This window comes from Cucumis melo, chromosome 3 (genome assembly GCF_025177605.1).
Source record: "Cucumis melo cultivar AY chromosome 3, USDA_Cmelo_AY_1.0, whole genome shotgun sequence".
NCBI classification, from domain to species: Eukaryota; Viridiplantae; Streptophyta; class Magnoliopsida; order Cucurbitales; family Cucurbitaceae; genus Cucumis; species Cucumis melo.
In genome coordinates, this window is record NC_066859.1 from 15,575,064 (window position 1) to 15,591,920 (window position 16,857).

At 33.6% G+C, this 16,857-nt stretch overlaps 1 protein-coding gene and 1 pseudogene across 1 annotated transcript; both read left to right on the forward strand.

Moving 5' to 3' along the window:
* Positions 1-11,040: 11,040 nt before the first annotated feature.
* LOC127148676 (uncharacterized) lies at positions 11,041-13,584 on the forward strand (annotated as a pseudogene).
* Positions 13,585-14,266: 682 nt separating this feature from the next.
* Positions 14,267-15,391, forward strand: LOC103488594 (uncharacterized). The gene has a single exon (XM_008447415.3). The coding sequence runs from the start codon at positions 14,481-14,483 to the stop codon at positions 15,312-15,314; it is 834 nt and encodes a 277-aa protein (XP_008445637.1). The 5' UTR covers positions 14,267-14,480; the 3' UTR covers positions 15,315-15,391.
* Positions 15,392-16,857: the final 1,466 nt, after the last annotated feature.

The following is a 16,857-nucleotide window of genomic DNA, read 5'->3' on the forward strand; positions in this document are numbered from 1 at the left end:
AATGATTGCATTGACATGTGAAGATGGAAATGGAGTAGTAGCTTCCTCATGATCTACGTTACTATGGGGAAGTAGGTTAGGAAGAGGTGATGTTTCCCTAATCTATCTCTGTCAATCGAAGAGCTTCTCCTTCGTTCTCTTCATCATCGCTACCAAGTTGAGTTAAGTCCATATTGAATGAATTTTCAAATCTCTATGATGTTTTTACCAAGGTTCGATCAGATCGTCGTCGTTCTAAAGCATATGTTGTAGAATGAGGTCTTTTCGATTTCTTACCAACGGTTTATCCACTTTATTCCTTATCAAAATTAGTGCATATATATGTATGCATTGAAATTAATATAATAATATATGTGTGTGTGTGTATATATGATATTTTCTATCTAAATATATATTTAAAGGTAACTTACATGAATATTTGACTTCTTGTCTTAGTCATTGATTGAACTCCTAGATTGAAATAGTTCACACAACCTGAAAAAAAAAGCACTAGCATGCATAGCGGTGGTTCAAGTGAGAATAAAGAGAACACTTATATATATATTGATTATACATGTAAAATATCTGTAGAGCAATACAAATTCAAATGGTTCATAATGCACATAACCTAGCAATTGTCTGTGCATATTTACAAAATGATTAACTAGCACTATATTCACAAAAAAAAAAAAAAAAATCAACTAATATTATACTATGTTTCCCTAAGTATTCACTATCAATATAAATTTACAAAATGGCCACTAACTCTATATTAGTGTAAATTCACAAAACGGCCCAAGTGACATGTTAGTGCAAATTTACAAAATGATCGTAAGTCATAAGTTATCATAATAAGATGACTTTAGAATCCTCCCTTGAATTGTTGCAACTTTCAAATTCATCATCAATATCATCAAGCGCTAGGGAGGATCCATCACCCATAAAGCTTGTATCAAAGTTCTCACCATATTTGTCTATTTCATGAAATCTTCCTAATAGTGCTTTCAATACAACATACGAAGGAGAATTTTCATTTTCTTTTACATAAAAAACTTGTTTAGCTTTTGATGCAAGAATGTATGGCTCGCTTAAGAATTGACTTTGGTTTTGATGCAGATTAACAAGTGTAAATCCATCGTCAACTTTAACACCACTATGGATTTTAGACTAATCACACTTAAACAATGGAAGCTGGTAGACATAGTAATCTAATAAAATTATTTCGATTAGGACTCCATAATATGTAACCACATCAATCTTTGGAGATCCAACTCCATCACTTGATCTACATATTGTACTTGCATCAATTGAAACACCACTATTTTAAGTCGATCTTTCTACGCTTTTCATATGGAACTGTCGACCATTTATAATATAACCTGAAAATGACATTATGGTCTTGTGTGGTCCATTTGCAAGCCATTTTAATATATTTGAGTTTTTTGTGTTATCGACATCTAATGAAATTTGTTCCAATTAAAAGCTATATAGTTAGATGAATTCATGATCAAGACCATTGTCATAAGTAAGCAAAACATTACCTTCTCTTTCAACCAAATAGGAAATTATTCCAAGTGAACTTTCATTAGTTCAGTGTCATCATTTGCAAATCTTTTATTTGATAGGATCAATTGTTCCTATGTATTCTAAAATATTTGATGTTTTACTAATTAAATTTTGAATACAATCTTTAAAAGATGATAAATAGTTTACAATTGATACATCAGTCACTCTATGTATGGTTCAACTGCTTCTGTGTTGAACAAGACATATTGATGTGCAAGGTTGAGCACTTCATCAGATAATGTAATTTTCTTTCCAATATATATAGGATGACCTTTGAGAATGATATCATTATTAAATTCTTTGTTCCAATGTTGCTTATCATTAAGTTCTATTGAACCTTGAACACAATTCTTATAAAAAAGGATGCATTTGTTAGCTAAATAACGCTCTACAATGCACCTTTTTGGATGTGACTGGTTCCTAACAAACCATTTTAGAGTCTTCATGTACCGAAAGTTAATATCATAACTATTATAAGATACCTAAGATATTTAGTTGTATGCTACCTATAATGTATGATATGAAAATAAGATACCTCGAATGAATACATCCAACGAAACTGAAGGGTCCACACAAACTGACTTCGTGACCCAAATGAATGACCAAATGAGTCATGATGTCAAAGAATGAAAGAGGAAAATACCTTTTGAAAAGGCACAATGTTTCAATTACCTCATTTTCAATTTCCAACACGCTATCTCGATCAATTACATGTGGGCAAATTTTATTAAAGAATCCACATATTCGTGTTATTAAACGTCTTGGGCCCTTTGGAAGCATTTTCCTAATGACAGCCGGTAGAAGTTGTTGCATTAGCACGTGATAGTCATGAGATTTTAATCCCATTACTTTGCTTTCCATCACTAAAACACAGTTTGAAATGTTTGTATTATAACCATCAGGTACTTTCAACTCGTACAACCTCTTGGAAAACACTTGGTTCTCTAATTTGGACAAAGTGTGTAAAGCTAGTAAAAGGTATACTCAACTCCCACGTTCTTCTAGGTGTAAATCATGTTGTATATTCATGTCTTGGAAATCTTTACGCATATTGTATCCATCTTTTGTTTTTCAATAAATATGCAGCAATGTGCCTATTATGCTCTCACAAACATTTTTCTCAACATGCATGATGTCTAAGTTGTGGCATAATACAAGTTCCTACATTAGCGTAAAAATAGGTCAATGCATTACCTAATGTACAATGGAAGACTAGCCAATTAAATGACATTAATGACAAAACATACGTACCTTCTAATATGGTATGTCAAATAAGATTAATCGTTTTTTCCACATTCCTTTACAACTCTTTCTGTCTCTTTCTTTTTTTCTTATCAACTTTTCCAAATCAATTTTGAAAATCTTTAAGTCGGGTATCAATTGCATTCCCACTTGCAATCCAAGGAACTTGTCGGTCTTCAACTTTGCCATCAAACCATGACTTCCTTTTTCTATACCAATGAGACGAAGGCAAAAAAACATCTATGACCCATATAGATTAATTTCTTACTATGGTACAACTACTGGGAATGTATGGGGTCTCCTCAGATTGAACATACCATCTTGCCCTTTGTTGTACACCCAACAAGATTTCCATATGTAAGAAAGTCATTGATCGTCTACATAAGCACAACTCTCAAATTGAAGTTATCAATTAATGATTGCAAAAAAATGTCAGTGTTATTGCCAAGCTGTTGAGGACTAGGAATGAGTGAAGTTAGCATTATATTTTCTTTCGACATGCATAACCAAGGAGGTAGGTTGTATGTTACAAGCATGAGTGGCCGACAACTGTACCTACTACTAAGGTTAGAGAATGGGTTGAAACCATCTGTTGGAAGATTGAATCTCAAGTTTCATGGATCATTCGAAAAGTTGGGCCACTTTGCATCCATTGAGTCCTATGAAACACAATCAACTGGATGACACATCTTCCCATCACTACTTTTATGGTTCATATGCCATGTCAGTAATTGAGCTACATCATGCATTTGGAACATTCGTTTCAATCTTGGAATCAATGGGAAGTATCTTAACACTTTTGTTGGAACACCTCTTTTTTTTTTTTTTCTTTTATGCGCTTATCCACCTTCCATCGAGAATGCCCACAAATTGGACATGTCTCTAAATCTTTATTCTCTTTCGTAAACAAGCAATAGTCATTTTCACAAGCATGACTCTTTTCATATCCTAAATCAAATACTTTTAAGAACTTTTTTACTTTATAAGTAGATTTTGGGATAACATTGTTAGGGTATAACATATCCTGCAACAACTCTAAAAGGCTTCTGAAACTTTTATTAGTCCAATTTTTAGTAGCCTTTATCTTATATAAAGATACCACAGCTGACATTCTTGTATATTTTGTATAATGAGGATACAAGAAAGTGTTTGCATCTACGACCTTTCGATTAACATCACTGTTTACAAATGGTTCATCAACCTTTTCATCGCTCATGAAAGAAGTAGTACAAAAGGGTTGACCATCAAACATACACTCTACCGACACTTCTTCATCAAGATAGTACCAAAACCTATAAGTACGAACCATACCTTTTATAACCAAATGTTCATATACAACATCAAAGATTTTATGATTCATGTGCCTACATGTCTTGCATGGACACTGAGTTTTGTCTATTCCACCCAACATATTCTAGACTTGTTTCACAAAGTTCCATGCTCCCCTCAGATATTCATTGGTTGCTCTATCAAAAAGATCCAAGTTTGCAATGAATATAACTACCCATATTAATCTATTTTAGTTAGCTAAAAAATTAACAATCCCTTACCTGTTCAAATGAAACCAATCTTTTTCAAACATTATATCTTCAAATTATTGCTATAAGAACGTGAAATGTAACTGAGAACCAACACTACCCAAAGCGAAATCGATAATACTAGTATACGAAGGTAACATTAACAAAGTAATAATCACCATTAACATCAACAGAGTAATAATCACCATCACCACTAAAAAAATTAACATTACAATGACAAATAAACAAAGATTATATATATATATCTTAGCCAATAATATGCAAATATTCACATTTATGCACAAATAAAAATCTACGAACTTAAAAATAATAATGTTTGAGAGATTGAGATCTTACCTTAATATCATGCATAAAATGTTCGAGCAGAAAACATAAGCAATGAAATACTACAAGGCAAAAAAGGGAAAAAGATGGAAGGGTATCTGGAAACAAAGTTTGAAGCCTAAGATTATAGATATTTTATTAACCTAGAAGCTTCTCATGTCCAATATTTCTGAAGTTCCCTTTATAATCCAGTTCAGAACTACTTTAAAAGGGAAGCGCCTTCGATTTAAATCAAAAAATAGAGCATAAACATAAACTACCACATCATATATACTTCTATATAGATTGGTATGTATACAAGAAATCAATACAATCATTGAAGACCTACTTACAAGCCTTCCCAAATAAAAATGACTATGTACATAACACACCACCAGATCAGAGTAAATGACAATTACATAAAAGGATCGAGTAAATGACAGAAATTACACACCAAAAAACTTTATGTGTGTTATGCTAAGATGAACATTCATGATACCGCCATTATTTGCATATAATATGGTCATCTTATTATAACAAGTATGCCTTCCAACGAATTTGAGCAAACCAGTAATGTGGATGCAAATGGACACAGTGTTAGAATGAATATCACCAGATCGGACATACCTTTTCTATCCAAATAAAGGTTGCTCTCTTCTTTTAGTATTAAATTTCAAAGCGCCCCCAAGTAGACATTAATTGGATGATTCAATATTTTTTTAACATACTACTGCCCAGAAAAAAAAAACAATAATAAACCAGAAGAAGCGATTGTTCCACAAAACAGAATGACATGAAATTAGCGGGATTACACGAACTACTATCCCTTAATTACAATAATTGGATCATAAAGAATAGCAAAATCAAAACCATTTAGCGCCAAATTACAATTATACACATTCCTAACTAAGAAGCCATTAGTCATTTGGCAAGGAATACTAAACTTGGTTTCACTTGTGGGCCATGCCGAATCAGTTAAATTTTGCAAAACAACAAAGTTATTGAATCACAAATAATTCAAACACTTGACAATAGAGAAGCAGTAATGATCTCAGTAAATCTCACACCTTCACACTCCATTTCCTCATTTAAGATAGATTCATTCACAGGCAATAATAGAGAGGGAAATGGAAGTACCTAGAGTCTTGAAGCTTGAACATAGCCTTTTTCTCAACACTGAGGATGATAGTATCGGTCCCACAAACACCGATCGACATTACTCTTATGCATGGAGATTTGACTAGATGGAGCTTGGAAAGAAGGTGAGGTTGAAGACTGAAGAGAACGGAGAAGATGAGGTTGGAGATTTGACCAGATGGAGCTGGGAATGAAGGTGAGGTTGAAAACTGAAGAGAACGGAGAAGATGAGGTTGGAGACCATATGAGGTTGTAACGAAGGGAAGAGTTGTCATTTTGTGAGAAGAGAACCGAAGGAGAAATGAAGTCCCAAATTAGGTTCAGGCGCGTCCCAATCTTCTTTTCTTTCCTTCATTTTTCTTTTAATTATGTTTTACCCTGTGTGTTTTTCTTTTCTTTTTTTAATTTTAATTCCTGCGTACATGCCTTTTTTCTTTTTTTTAATAACATTGTATAATATATATTTTATTAAAAAAATATTGATTAAAAACTAATTTGTTGTAGTGAGGCTTAGTGTCATCACCATCAGCCTCCACTTAGCCTACTAAGAGTTAGTAGAATTATCCATTAAAATGTTGGATTTTTCCACTAACTTTAGTCAAGGGGCAAAATGGTCATTTGACTATTCTAGTCAAAGTCAAACTTTAACTTTTCAAGTCAAAAGTCAACATTTGACATTTTACCATTTTGACCTCCTTGACTAATTTTGACCTCCCGAGCATAAATCCACATTCATTTTCTTGAAATTCAAATCACATTTGAATCTATAGCCTGTTAAAGTTTAACTTTTCAAAGTAAAAATCAACGTTTTGACATTTTGCAACTTTGACCAAATCCATTATTTTCAAGCTTCCGAGTATGAATGCATGTTCATATTTTTTTACATTTAAATCATATTTAAACATAGAACTGTATCTCTAGATCAACCACTATATCACATATACTTGTCAGTTTCTCTTTTCTCACGTAATTCAAACATGTGTGTTTTGTTAAGTTGTTTTCACTGTAAAAAAAAATGAAAGTTTTATAGCTCAAGTGGAATTGCTTCGCTAAGAGACAAAGGAAAGAAGGAAAAAAAAGAGTTATTTTGCTTACTAGGCGTTCAACGTGTCACCTCGCAAGAAGTACACAATGAATGTCTAGGCAGCATACCCTCCATTTGGTTGCGGGGTACGAAATTTGGGTGGGGTGTGACAATACGTCTCAATCTACTTTAATATAGGACATTCATTGTAGAAATTGTGAGTGTCAGATTTTAAAATTGGAATTCCGAAAATAGTTTTAAGACCAATAGTTGTGCATATGGTAGAAAAACTGATTTGCCCTAAACATTTATGCCATAGTCCAATCTTATCAGTTTTAGTCAAGTTGCATACAAAACTCTCTAAATTAGAATCCCAGTGATAGCAATCGGCAGATAGACGAATTTTCTTCAAATTAACATTTTTTTTTCATAAAAACCTCACACTTATCTTTGCTAAAACTGACATAAAAACCTTGATCGCATAATTGACTTATATTAATTAAATTTGTAGGTAAGCCCTTTACCAATCTAACTTCTTAAAGTCTTGGTAAACCTAGATTTATTCATGTTTCCTTAGCCAAGCTCTTTGTCTCGAACTCCATCTCCATTTGTGACATGGCTAGCATTGCATGCTTTAAAGTTTGTAAAGAAAGCAGGGTTTCTAGTCATGAGCTCGAAACAACCGCTATCGAAATACCAATCTTCTAATCTTTAAGAGTGTAGAGAAGTAAGAGGCACATTGAATTTATCACAATTGTCTTTTTGTAATGTTGTCTATTTGAATGATATCCATGCAGATGATAGCAGAATGGTCTAATAGGTCATATCCTGCCACAAAAATGACAGCTCTCTAAACATTTCTTTCACGAGTAGAGCTTTATTCTGAAAAAGTGTACTTTTTCGAATATGTGCTATTATTGTTTGAAGCTTGAACAATCACTATAGAAGATCTTCCAGAGACAAAACCAAGTTCAAAAAACCCTCAATCCCTTGTTACTACATCCTGATTTTCCACAATTTAAGATATTGTCCAACTTTTGTATGTCGAAGGCAAACATTTTAACTGACTTTGAAAGTGAGTCAAATTCATGACGAACATCTTTCAGTTCTAGTTTGAGTGTATCAATCATAGACATGAGACGATGATTATCTTCCATTGGTACATGTATTATTTCTTTTTATTATTTCAACCCCACCTGATCTTCTTTCTACTTTAAAAAGAAATTATCATAACTTGAAGTGGTTCTTCTGATGGTTCATCATTATTAGCACACTTTAGAAGATTCTTCTGGGTACAGGGACTTGCATCTTCATTTGGTTAATCTTTAGCTACAGAATTGATAAGAGCTTTCCCAAACTCTAAAGACTCACTATTAAAGGTTGTCTCATCATCAGATAGAGTGACAATCAGGCTTTTCTTGTTACGCTTTAGAAAGGTGGGATACTCAGCTTGATAATGTCCAAAACCTTCACAGTCATGACACCTGAAACTCTTTTCTCCTTTGGAAGATCAAAGTGATCAGTCACCTTTCCCATTTTCTCGTTTCTTATTCAGGCCAAAGTTATTGTTTGAGCTTGAATTGCTTCTAGAATACGAAGAGGTTGAGCTACCAAAATCTCGGTTATTCTAATTTTTGTAATTTTCAACAAGTTTATGAAACTTACTTCTGAGCTTGGACACTTGATTTGTCAGAAGAGCAATCAACTTAGCTAAGCTTTAACCACTGGCTCATTCTTTATGCGATTGGGGAAAATCCTTGCTTACAAATTACAAAGAAACTCAAGATTTCTGCTTGTGTTCATATTCTCCTAGCTTCAATTCAAATGTTCTCAAGGATCAAAAAAATTCGTCGAGCTTCATTGTTGTTAACATCATTTGTTTCTTCTATGGCTGTGACTTTCTTGATAAAACGTTGAGGAAGCGATCGCGAGACTTCTGTTACAAGTTTGGTATCTTAAATCTTATCTGGAAAGAAAATGACTCATTAGCTATATTAAGAACATGAACGTTGAATTCAACAATTGATTCATCGACTGACATTTTAAGCGCTTTAAAATTTGAAGTTAAGAGCTGCAGACATGACATTTTTACTTTAGAGGTTCCTTCATAGGCTACTTCTAAGATACTCCAAGCTTCCTTGATAGATGTACAAGTGTTAATAAACTTGAAGACATGTTGATCTGCCCCATTAAAAATGACATTCAATGCACGAGAATTTCTTAAATATGCTTCATCTTCAACAGTTGACCATGAAATCTAGGGCTTGGGAGACACTTTAAAAGCAACATCTACCTCAAAAGGATTTTCCCATCTTGATACAACAGCTTTCCATGTTTTTGTTGTCGATAGATGTTATAAATGTTGTCATCCTTACTTTCTAGTAGGTGTAGTTCGATCCATCAAGAACGAGGGGTCTTGTAGTTGAACTTCCTTCATGCATTGGCTCCATGACAACAACCAACTTCATAATCCGCTCTAATAACAAATGAGAAAACACACACTTAGTTAACTTTGTATCAGTTGTTAATGCTTGTGTTAATAACTGGAAGAACAACTCAAGAGACATTTAAACAACATAGATAGAACACTAGACATTATAACCCAGTTCGATGACACAACATCTACATCTAGGGGGTTCATGACCCATGATAAGAGATCATATATTGCTTTATGTAAAATGTTATGACTCAAAGTACATACATCATTACATATCTCAACATGCTATACATAAACTGATATAAACATCATAACTCAAATTACGGATAATCGATGTCATAACATCAAAAGAGTTACTTCCCCTTAATCAACTTCCACATGCAGGAGAACTATCAAGGATCCATTGATCTTTATAGACCTCATATTTAAGACACAACACACACTAATCTACCGATCAGTATTTGAGACATGAACTTGAACTCACTGCTTGATTTCCCTCTGACTAGTTCTTAAGCCATCAGTCTAAAAGTACAATCAGCAAGAAATTTTTCAAGTCTCATGTCAACACCACTACACAAAAATAGAAATAAAACACTAGCAACAAGATCATTAACCAACCACGAGAAACCAAGAAACAATCCTAACAACCATCTAAAATCCAAACAACCCAACTTAGAAGCATTAAAATAAAATAGATAAATACAAGGAAGTGAACATACAAACTAACAAATGTGAAAAGTGAAAATGTTCCAAATAGATGTTTCGGGTAGTTGTTCGAAAGAGATGGTTGACTAAAAAGATGTGTTTTGATGAATTGAGTTTACCTTGAGTAGGAGATGAGGGCAAAATGAGAATGGGGAAGTTGTAGATTCTTTCCATTTTGTCCCTTTTAATATAGTAAGTAATAAGTAATAATAAATTTTTAAACTACATAATTAAATTAATTTTTTTTAAAAAAAAAAAAAGATAAAAATTAGAAACTTTCAAATACAATGTATATGAGATCTACTTTTTAATTCACCATCAAATCAAATTCTTTACCTAAACTAATGTTCATCTCATTATACAAAAGAAAAAAAAATAGTATTTTTTAATTTGAACAAGATATGGTGCCATTTTTTTTATTTTTTACACTAGAACAAATATAGGTTTTAATGTCAGTTGGGAAAAATGGAAAATGAACATTAATGTCGGTTTTGAAAAGGCGGATGTTTAATGTCGGTTTTCCACCGACATTAAAGACTAAGCTTTAATGTCGGTTTTAAACCGACATTAAAGGTCCGCCATTTTGAAAACCGACATTAAAGGTCCATTTAATTTTTTTTTAATAATTTTATTTTGTGAAAAAATAACAGTCTCTCTTACTTTACTCTTTCGACCCTCTCCTACTCGCGCAATCCCTTTTCTTCTCCAAATGAATTCGTCCATTTCTTCTTCGGCGACTTTTTCTTTTCCGATGCCCGTTCCTTCTCCGAATAACAATCGCTGCCACCATTGAGCTTGTCGCCACTATTGTGATTTGGCGTTGGTTTTGGAAACCTTCTTCAACCTCTCTCCTTCAAAAGTCAATCGGCATCCTTGGCGTTGGTTTGGCAGAGAGAAAGTGATTGAGGAAGATCACAGATTTCTCATTGTTTTTCTCATCTTCTTTTCTTTTTCTGAATCCTTCCCATATTAATCCAAAGGCATGCTCATCCACTTTCTGTAGAGGTAAATTCGTATTTTACATTTTCCATTCTTCATCTTCGATTTTGATTTTCGATTTTCATTGGGTTTCCTTCCTTTGAGTTTCTGTTTCGATTTTAATGAGCAATAGCAGTAGCTTCTCTTCTAGGGTATTTCAATAAAGGGTTTGGCTTTGGTTTTTAGCTGCCATGGAGGATATAGGTCTTTTCAAGCAAGGATGGAAATGGTTTCAGTCGCAGAAACACACTTACTCGCGTGCTCGAACTGCGTTTTTTAGTTTCAGAGACAAAGTTGGGATGTTTATTGAGAGACATTGGCCAACAGTGTGCCGTGGCCGTGCCTGGATGGGGAGTTTACTACGTTTAGCAGTGCTTCAATGGTGGGACTGCATTATAAAAGGCTTCAGATCGCTTATTGGATTAGGCTCTGCTGCATTGCTTCTTATAATGTGGAGTTGCTTTCTTAGTTTAACCTCCATGTCCTGCCTGGTTTACGTTCTTCTTAGTATGGTATATTCCTCTCTGATACCCGATAAAAAGTTTTTTTATGTTATTTTGGGTTATTTCAGAATTAGGATCTGGATGTTGCTTGAAATGATAACGAGATTTATGAAGTTAAGTTCCCAACGGCAATAATTGGTTAAATGATTGACTTGTGGCTAAAACTTTACATTGGATCTTCACTGTTATAAATTTGACAATTGAGAAGCTAGAGATGTTTAACATTCCATCCACAAAGGTTCATACTAGTATTCAACTACCTTACTTTTCCATATAATCCTTGGTGGTGCCGTTGTTTTGCTACTCGTGGTTGAGTTAGGGTTACGATGAATGATTTAGATTTTATTTTCATGATGTAAGTTTGTTGAAAACATCACTGTAGAGGTACTTTTAGGTTTATTGTTCTGTTAATAGCTGACTCTTTGGTATTGGTAGCCGTTTGTAAAAGTGCATCTTTGACTCGAGAATTCTCTCCTGTTCCCTTCTCTAGCGTATAGTCCTGTTCTTTGAATTACGATCCCAGTAGATTTACAATGTCATGGAAATGGGCAATAGTCAATATATTTTCAAGTTACTTTCATAGAATTATTTGTTAAGTTGCTTTACAAGGTTCCTTCTATTTTAGTTTAATAGTGTAATACGTCAATAAAATGAAATTTCATTTCATTATATTTATAGCTTAGTCCACTGTTTCAGGGAGCTGCAGGAGTTGCTGTTCAATATCTCGTTACACTCCTGGACTTTTTATTGTGGGGCTCTTTGCTATTCTAGTCTTGTGGATGTATGCTAACTTTTGGATTACAGGGACGTTGTTTATAGTTGGAGGTACAAACTTCTTTCCATAAATTGGGCTCTTTGTAATTACCAGTTTAGTCTCATAAATTCATTTAGATTAGGGTCTGTTCTTGTTGATAGGGTTGAGACTCCATTTATTTTCCCTCCCTATGATACATGTTTCTTTTCACAATTCTCGTTCTCGGTTTCCTACACAGACACATATTAATAATTAAAACTGTGGTATAGAGTTGACTACTAGATCTTTTCCATGGTTGTGGTTTGTATGTCTTCATAGTAGCCGATAACCATAGTTTACTTCTATTTTTTTGTGATTGAAGGTTCAATGTTCCAATCTGTGGTATGGCTTTCCACAATGCCATAACTTTTTCTGTAATCAGCGGGGTAAAAAGGAAAAAATAAAAGCATCTTCCACATGTATTTCATAAATAAGTCTATTGGAGATAGTGGGGGAAGGGGAAGTATGGCAAAATTTTCACCATATTAGATGTTATGTTGACTGAACAAGTGCTATTTTGCATACAAATGTCGTCTGTGCATCTTCCAAGATTGATATCCCATCTGTGAATTGTCACGAAGGTGTTACAAAGAGTATCAATTAATTTCTCCTTTTGTATGGAGTTACATGTACGAATAAAATGTCCATAATACTGGGAGGGAAGATGTTTATGGGCATATTATCTCTAATATAATTATTTTAAATTTAGAAATGACAAGTAGAGAAGATAGATGTTTCTAATATTTTCCAAATTTACTGCACACTGTTTGTGGTGGTTGCAATGAAGATCTATATGAACTTTTTATACTTCTACACACGACTATTCACCCTTATGCCCACTTTAATATCCGTTTCCCATAAGAGTAAATTTTCTTGATGAATCTGTACTCCACTTCAATCAGATTGCTATATGAATCTTGAAATTCTGTCAGTTGATTTGGGTTTTTGGTTATCCTTTCTTATTTGCAGGTTATTTGTTCTCTCTTAATCATGCACGGTTGGTGGTCTTGATGGCAACTGTATATGCTATATATTGTGTTAAAGTTCGTGTTGGATGGCCGGGTGTCTTTCTCTCAATAAATCTTGCATTTCTATCCAATGATGCATTAAATTATTTGCTCCAATGGTGTGATAAGGCGAGTGAAAGCTCATATTTTGAAGAGCAGAAACAATCTGAAACAGTTTCGGGAGATGAATTCTCAGGAGAGTGTGAATACTCTATTCCTACTAGTGAGTCCGAGAAGGTTCATCCATGTAAGTCAGCCAGCCCAACTGTTGTGACATCTGTTGTTGATAACCAAAAAGAGGCTTCTTGTAGCAAGGTGACCAAAGATCAGACTGATTCAATTGATGAGATGAAAAGGATCTTAAATAATTAAGCTTCATAATTTCTTTGTATTTGGAGCCAAGTTGTATATAAATGTACACATTATTAAGATTTCATTTTGTATATGTACAAGTAAAAGATTTCATTTTTAACTATTTGGTGTCATACAAAATGGACAATAATGCAAGGATTTAATAAAAATAAATTTGAAAAAACGACATTAAAGACAGCTTTAATGTCGGTTAAAAAAAAAATTAAAGACATCTTTAATGTCGGTTATCCACCGACATTAAAGGCCTTCAATAACACCTTCAAAGATGTCGGTTTATAACCGACATTGAAGGCCTTTAATGTCGGTTTATAACCGACATTAAAGATGTCTTTAATGTCGGTTATAAACCGACATTGAAGCCCAACCGACATTAAAGCCCTTTAATAACGCTCGCAAAGATGTCGGTCGCCAAGTGACATTAAAGGCCAAATTTCTTGTAGTGTTATTTTTATTTTTGGATGCCAATATTACAAGGAAATATCAAATGAAATCAAATCCTAGTATTTTATTTTATGAATGAAAATACCAAATCTTAGGCTATTAATAAAAATAATTTCCATTTTGGTATTTGTAATTTTTGACTAAATTTTAGTATAGTAAATCCATGAGATTTTGTCCAAAAAAAAAAAAAAAATAAATAAATAATATTTAATTACAATTAAGTTGAATTGGCTCTCGCTAGGATTCTTCTTTTTGTAGGCTTTCGGTGCTTAATTTCAACACCTCTCTTTCTCTTTCTTCACTTTCTGTCCTCGTAATTCTCAGAGTTTTGTTCTTCTTCAGAATTCGATTCCACAATCTCTTCAAAATGCCGGAAAAAAGCTGCAACTTCTGATTCTTTTGTTCCCCAAATTCCCTTTGATTTTGTTGCTGATTTGAATTTCAGGAAAGCTCTAATGCTAATGGCGATCGATGTTTGCTCTGAGATTTCCACTGTAGGAATCAGTCCCAGAATCTCGTTTTCACATGATCTGAATCAAACCGATTTGTTACCTTCTTCTAATTGTGATCGCGATCGTGATCGTTTGGATTTGAGTCTTCTCGAATCCGATTTCGATTTCTGCATTGGTAACCTCCTTCTCCAAGATCTTTCCTCCGCCGATGAACTCTTCTCCAATGGCAAAATCCTCCCCAAATCCATCGAGCCAAACAGACAAGTCCTTAGTAAACCTAATCAATCCCATCGTCTAATTCCTCCGATTCCTCCCGATCCTTCCAGAAACTCAGTCTCCTCGGAGAAGAAGAGCCTTAAAGAGCTTCTATCCGCGAGTTTCGATGGCGAGGAGAAACAGCAATCCAAATCCTTCTGGCAGTTCAAGCGAAGCAGTAGTCTCAATTGCGAAAGCTCAAAGAGTAGAAGTTTGATTCGATCCTTGCATTTTCTGTCGAGAAGCAATTCAACTGGTTCGGTTTTGAATCCGAAACAGCAATCCAATTCGAAAGATTGTCAAAGACCGAATTTGCAGAAACAGGCTTCCATTTCCAGTAGTAGAAGATCATCTTCATCCTCATCTTCTTCAACGTCTTTCTCAAACTCATATTTTGCAAATACGTGTTCTCAAAAGCATTCAATGAGGAAGAATTTTGGATGGAACAATGGGAATGGAGTTGGAATTAGTAGTAGCCCTCTTCTGAATCTCCCTCCGCCATACATTTCCAAAGTAACTGTGAGTTTTTTTGGATTCGGTTCTCTGTTTTGTAATGGTAAAACTAAAAAGAAAAAGAAATGAAAAGAGAAGCCAATGTAAATGGCATATGTTCATAAAAAATTTGCATCTTCAAGTAGTACAGATTTAGATTGATTCTATGTGTCTGTCTGTTATTTCTGTTTTCCAAGCATGTGATCAGTCTCTGCAAATTGGAACGATCACAGAAATTGGATTATATTATTTTGAAAGCAACGTGGTGGGAATTGAAAAAACTAAAATAAAATGAATAAAAGTGTTAAAACGGTAAATATCTTGCTCTAATTACAATTATACCCTTGGAAAAACAAAATGGGCCTTTAAATTTATGCAAAGTCTTAAAATAAGTTTGTGGGGAGGATTCGGCCATTGTAGGCGTTCGGCTAATGGTCGGTTTTCTTTTTACCAGTTTATAAGAGCAAGATGTAAAACGGGTTTATTCAGATTAAAAAAATGCATATGCATGACATAGGGGACACATCAACAAGTAGCGGTACTGATGCCATTTAATTTTGATGGCTATCAAAACTCTCTGTCTCTCTATTTTCTACCCATTTCGATTTTCAATTTTATTTCATTTTTCTTTCTCCTTCAATAATGATTCTTATGGGCTGTCCCTTTGTTCTTTGTTCTTTCCAACTTTGATTGAAGCCTTCTTTTCGTTTTTTCTGCCCCCATGATTGCCATAATTTCATGTGGAACAATCATCTCTCTCTCTTGTAATAATTGCTTTCATTTTCAACAGCTTTCCCTTCTTTGTTTTTTTTTTTTTTGGTTAAAGGGATTTGTGTTATTCCAAAAGTGAGTTTGAAAGGGGAGGTTATATAATGTGTATTAACATTAGGGCCTCCTTTAACTTTAACTTTATCTTTGTCTTTATTATATGCTTGGATTAACTTCTATTGTATATTTGCATTACATGTAAAGGAGTGATTTATCTTTGTCCTTTTTGTTCTTTTTAAGAAAAAATTGAGATGGTAATGAGACAATCAATTCAAAGAAATAGGGCTCTAGTACTCTACTCCTCAATTTCCCAATATTGTTTTGATTTAATTCTCATTTATGTCACATTCTCTATTTAAACATTCTTCTCTTGCCACAAAACTGTCTATTCATATCTAGTTGTTGGTTTCTTTTAATATTATCGGTAGATGGAAAAAAAAAACACATATAAATATTCATTTGGTATCACATTTCCATCACATTATCTATTAATCATTTTCCAGCGATATTGTCTGTATATGTTCAATGAAATTTATAATTAAGAAAATATAAAAAAATATCAATAATGCAAGGGTAATATTATTTATAGATCAACATTTTAAAAGAAAGTTACTTCTTGGTTCCCAAACTTTTAATAAATAGAAAAAGTTACGTTGGCGTTCATGGCATGTGTGATAATGTTACTATAAGTTTCTTACAGATTAGTATAACAATTATGAATATGAGAACTCAACCTCCAAACTTTAGGATTTCTCTCTTTTTTTTTTTTTTTTTTTTTTTTTTTGTTATTCTCTTAAACTAAAAAGACAAAACTGTCGAATAGGCTCCAAGTATTTTTAATAAATTATCAAAATTATAAGTAGAT

Excerpts from the sequence above, each read along its gene's own strand:
- LOC103488594 (XM_008447415.3), top strand. The coding sequence starts at position 14,481 with ATGCTAATGGCGATCGATGTTTGCTCTGAGATTTCCACTGTAGGAATC.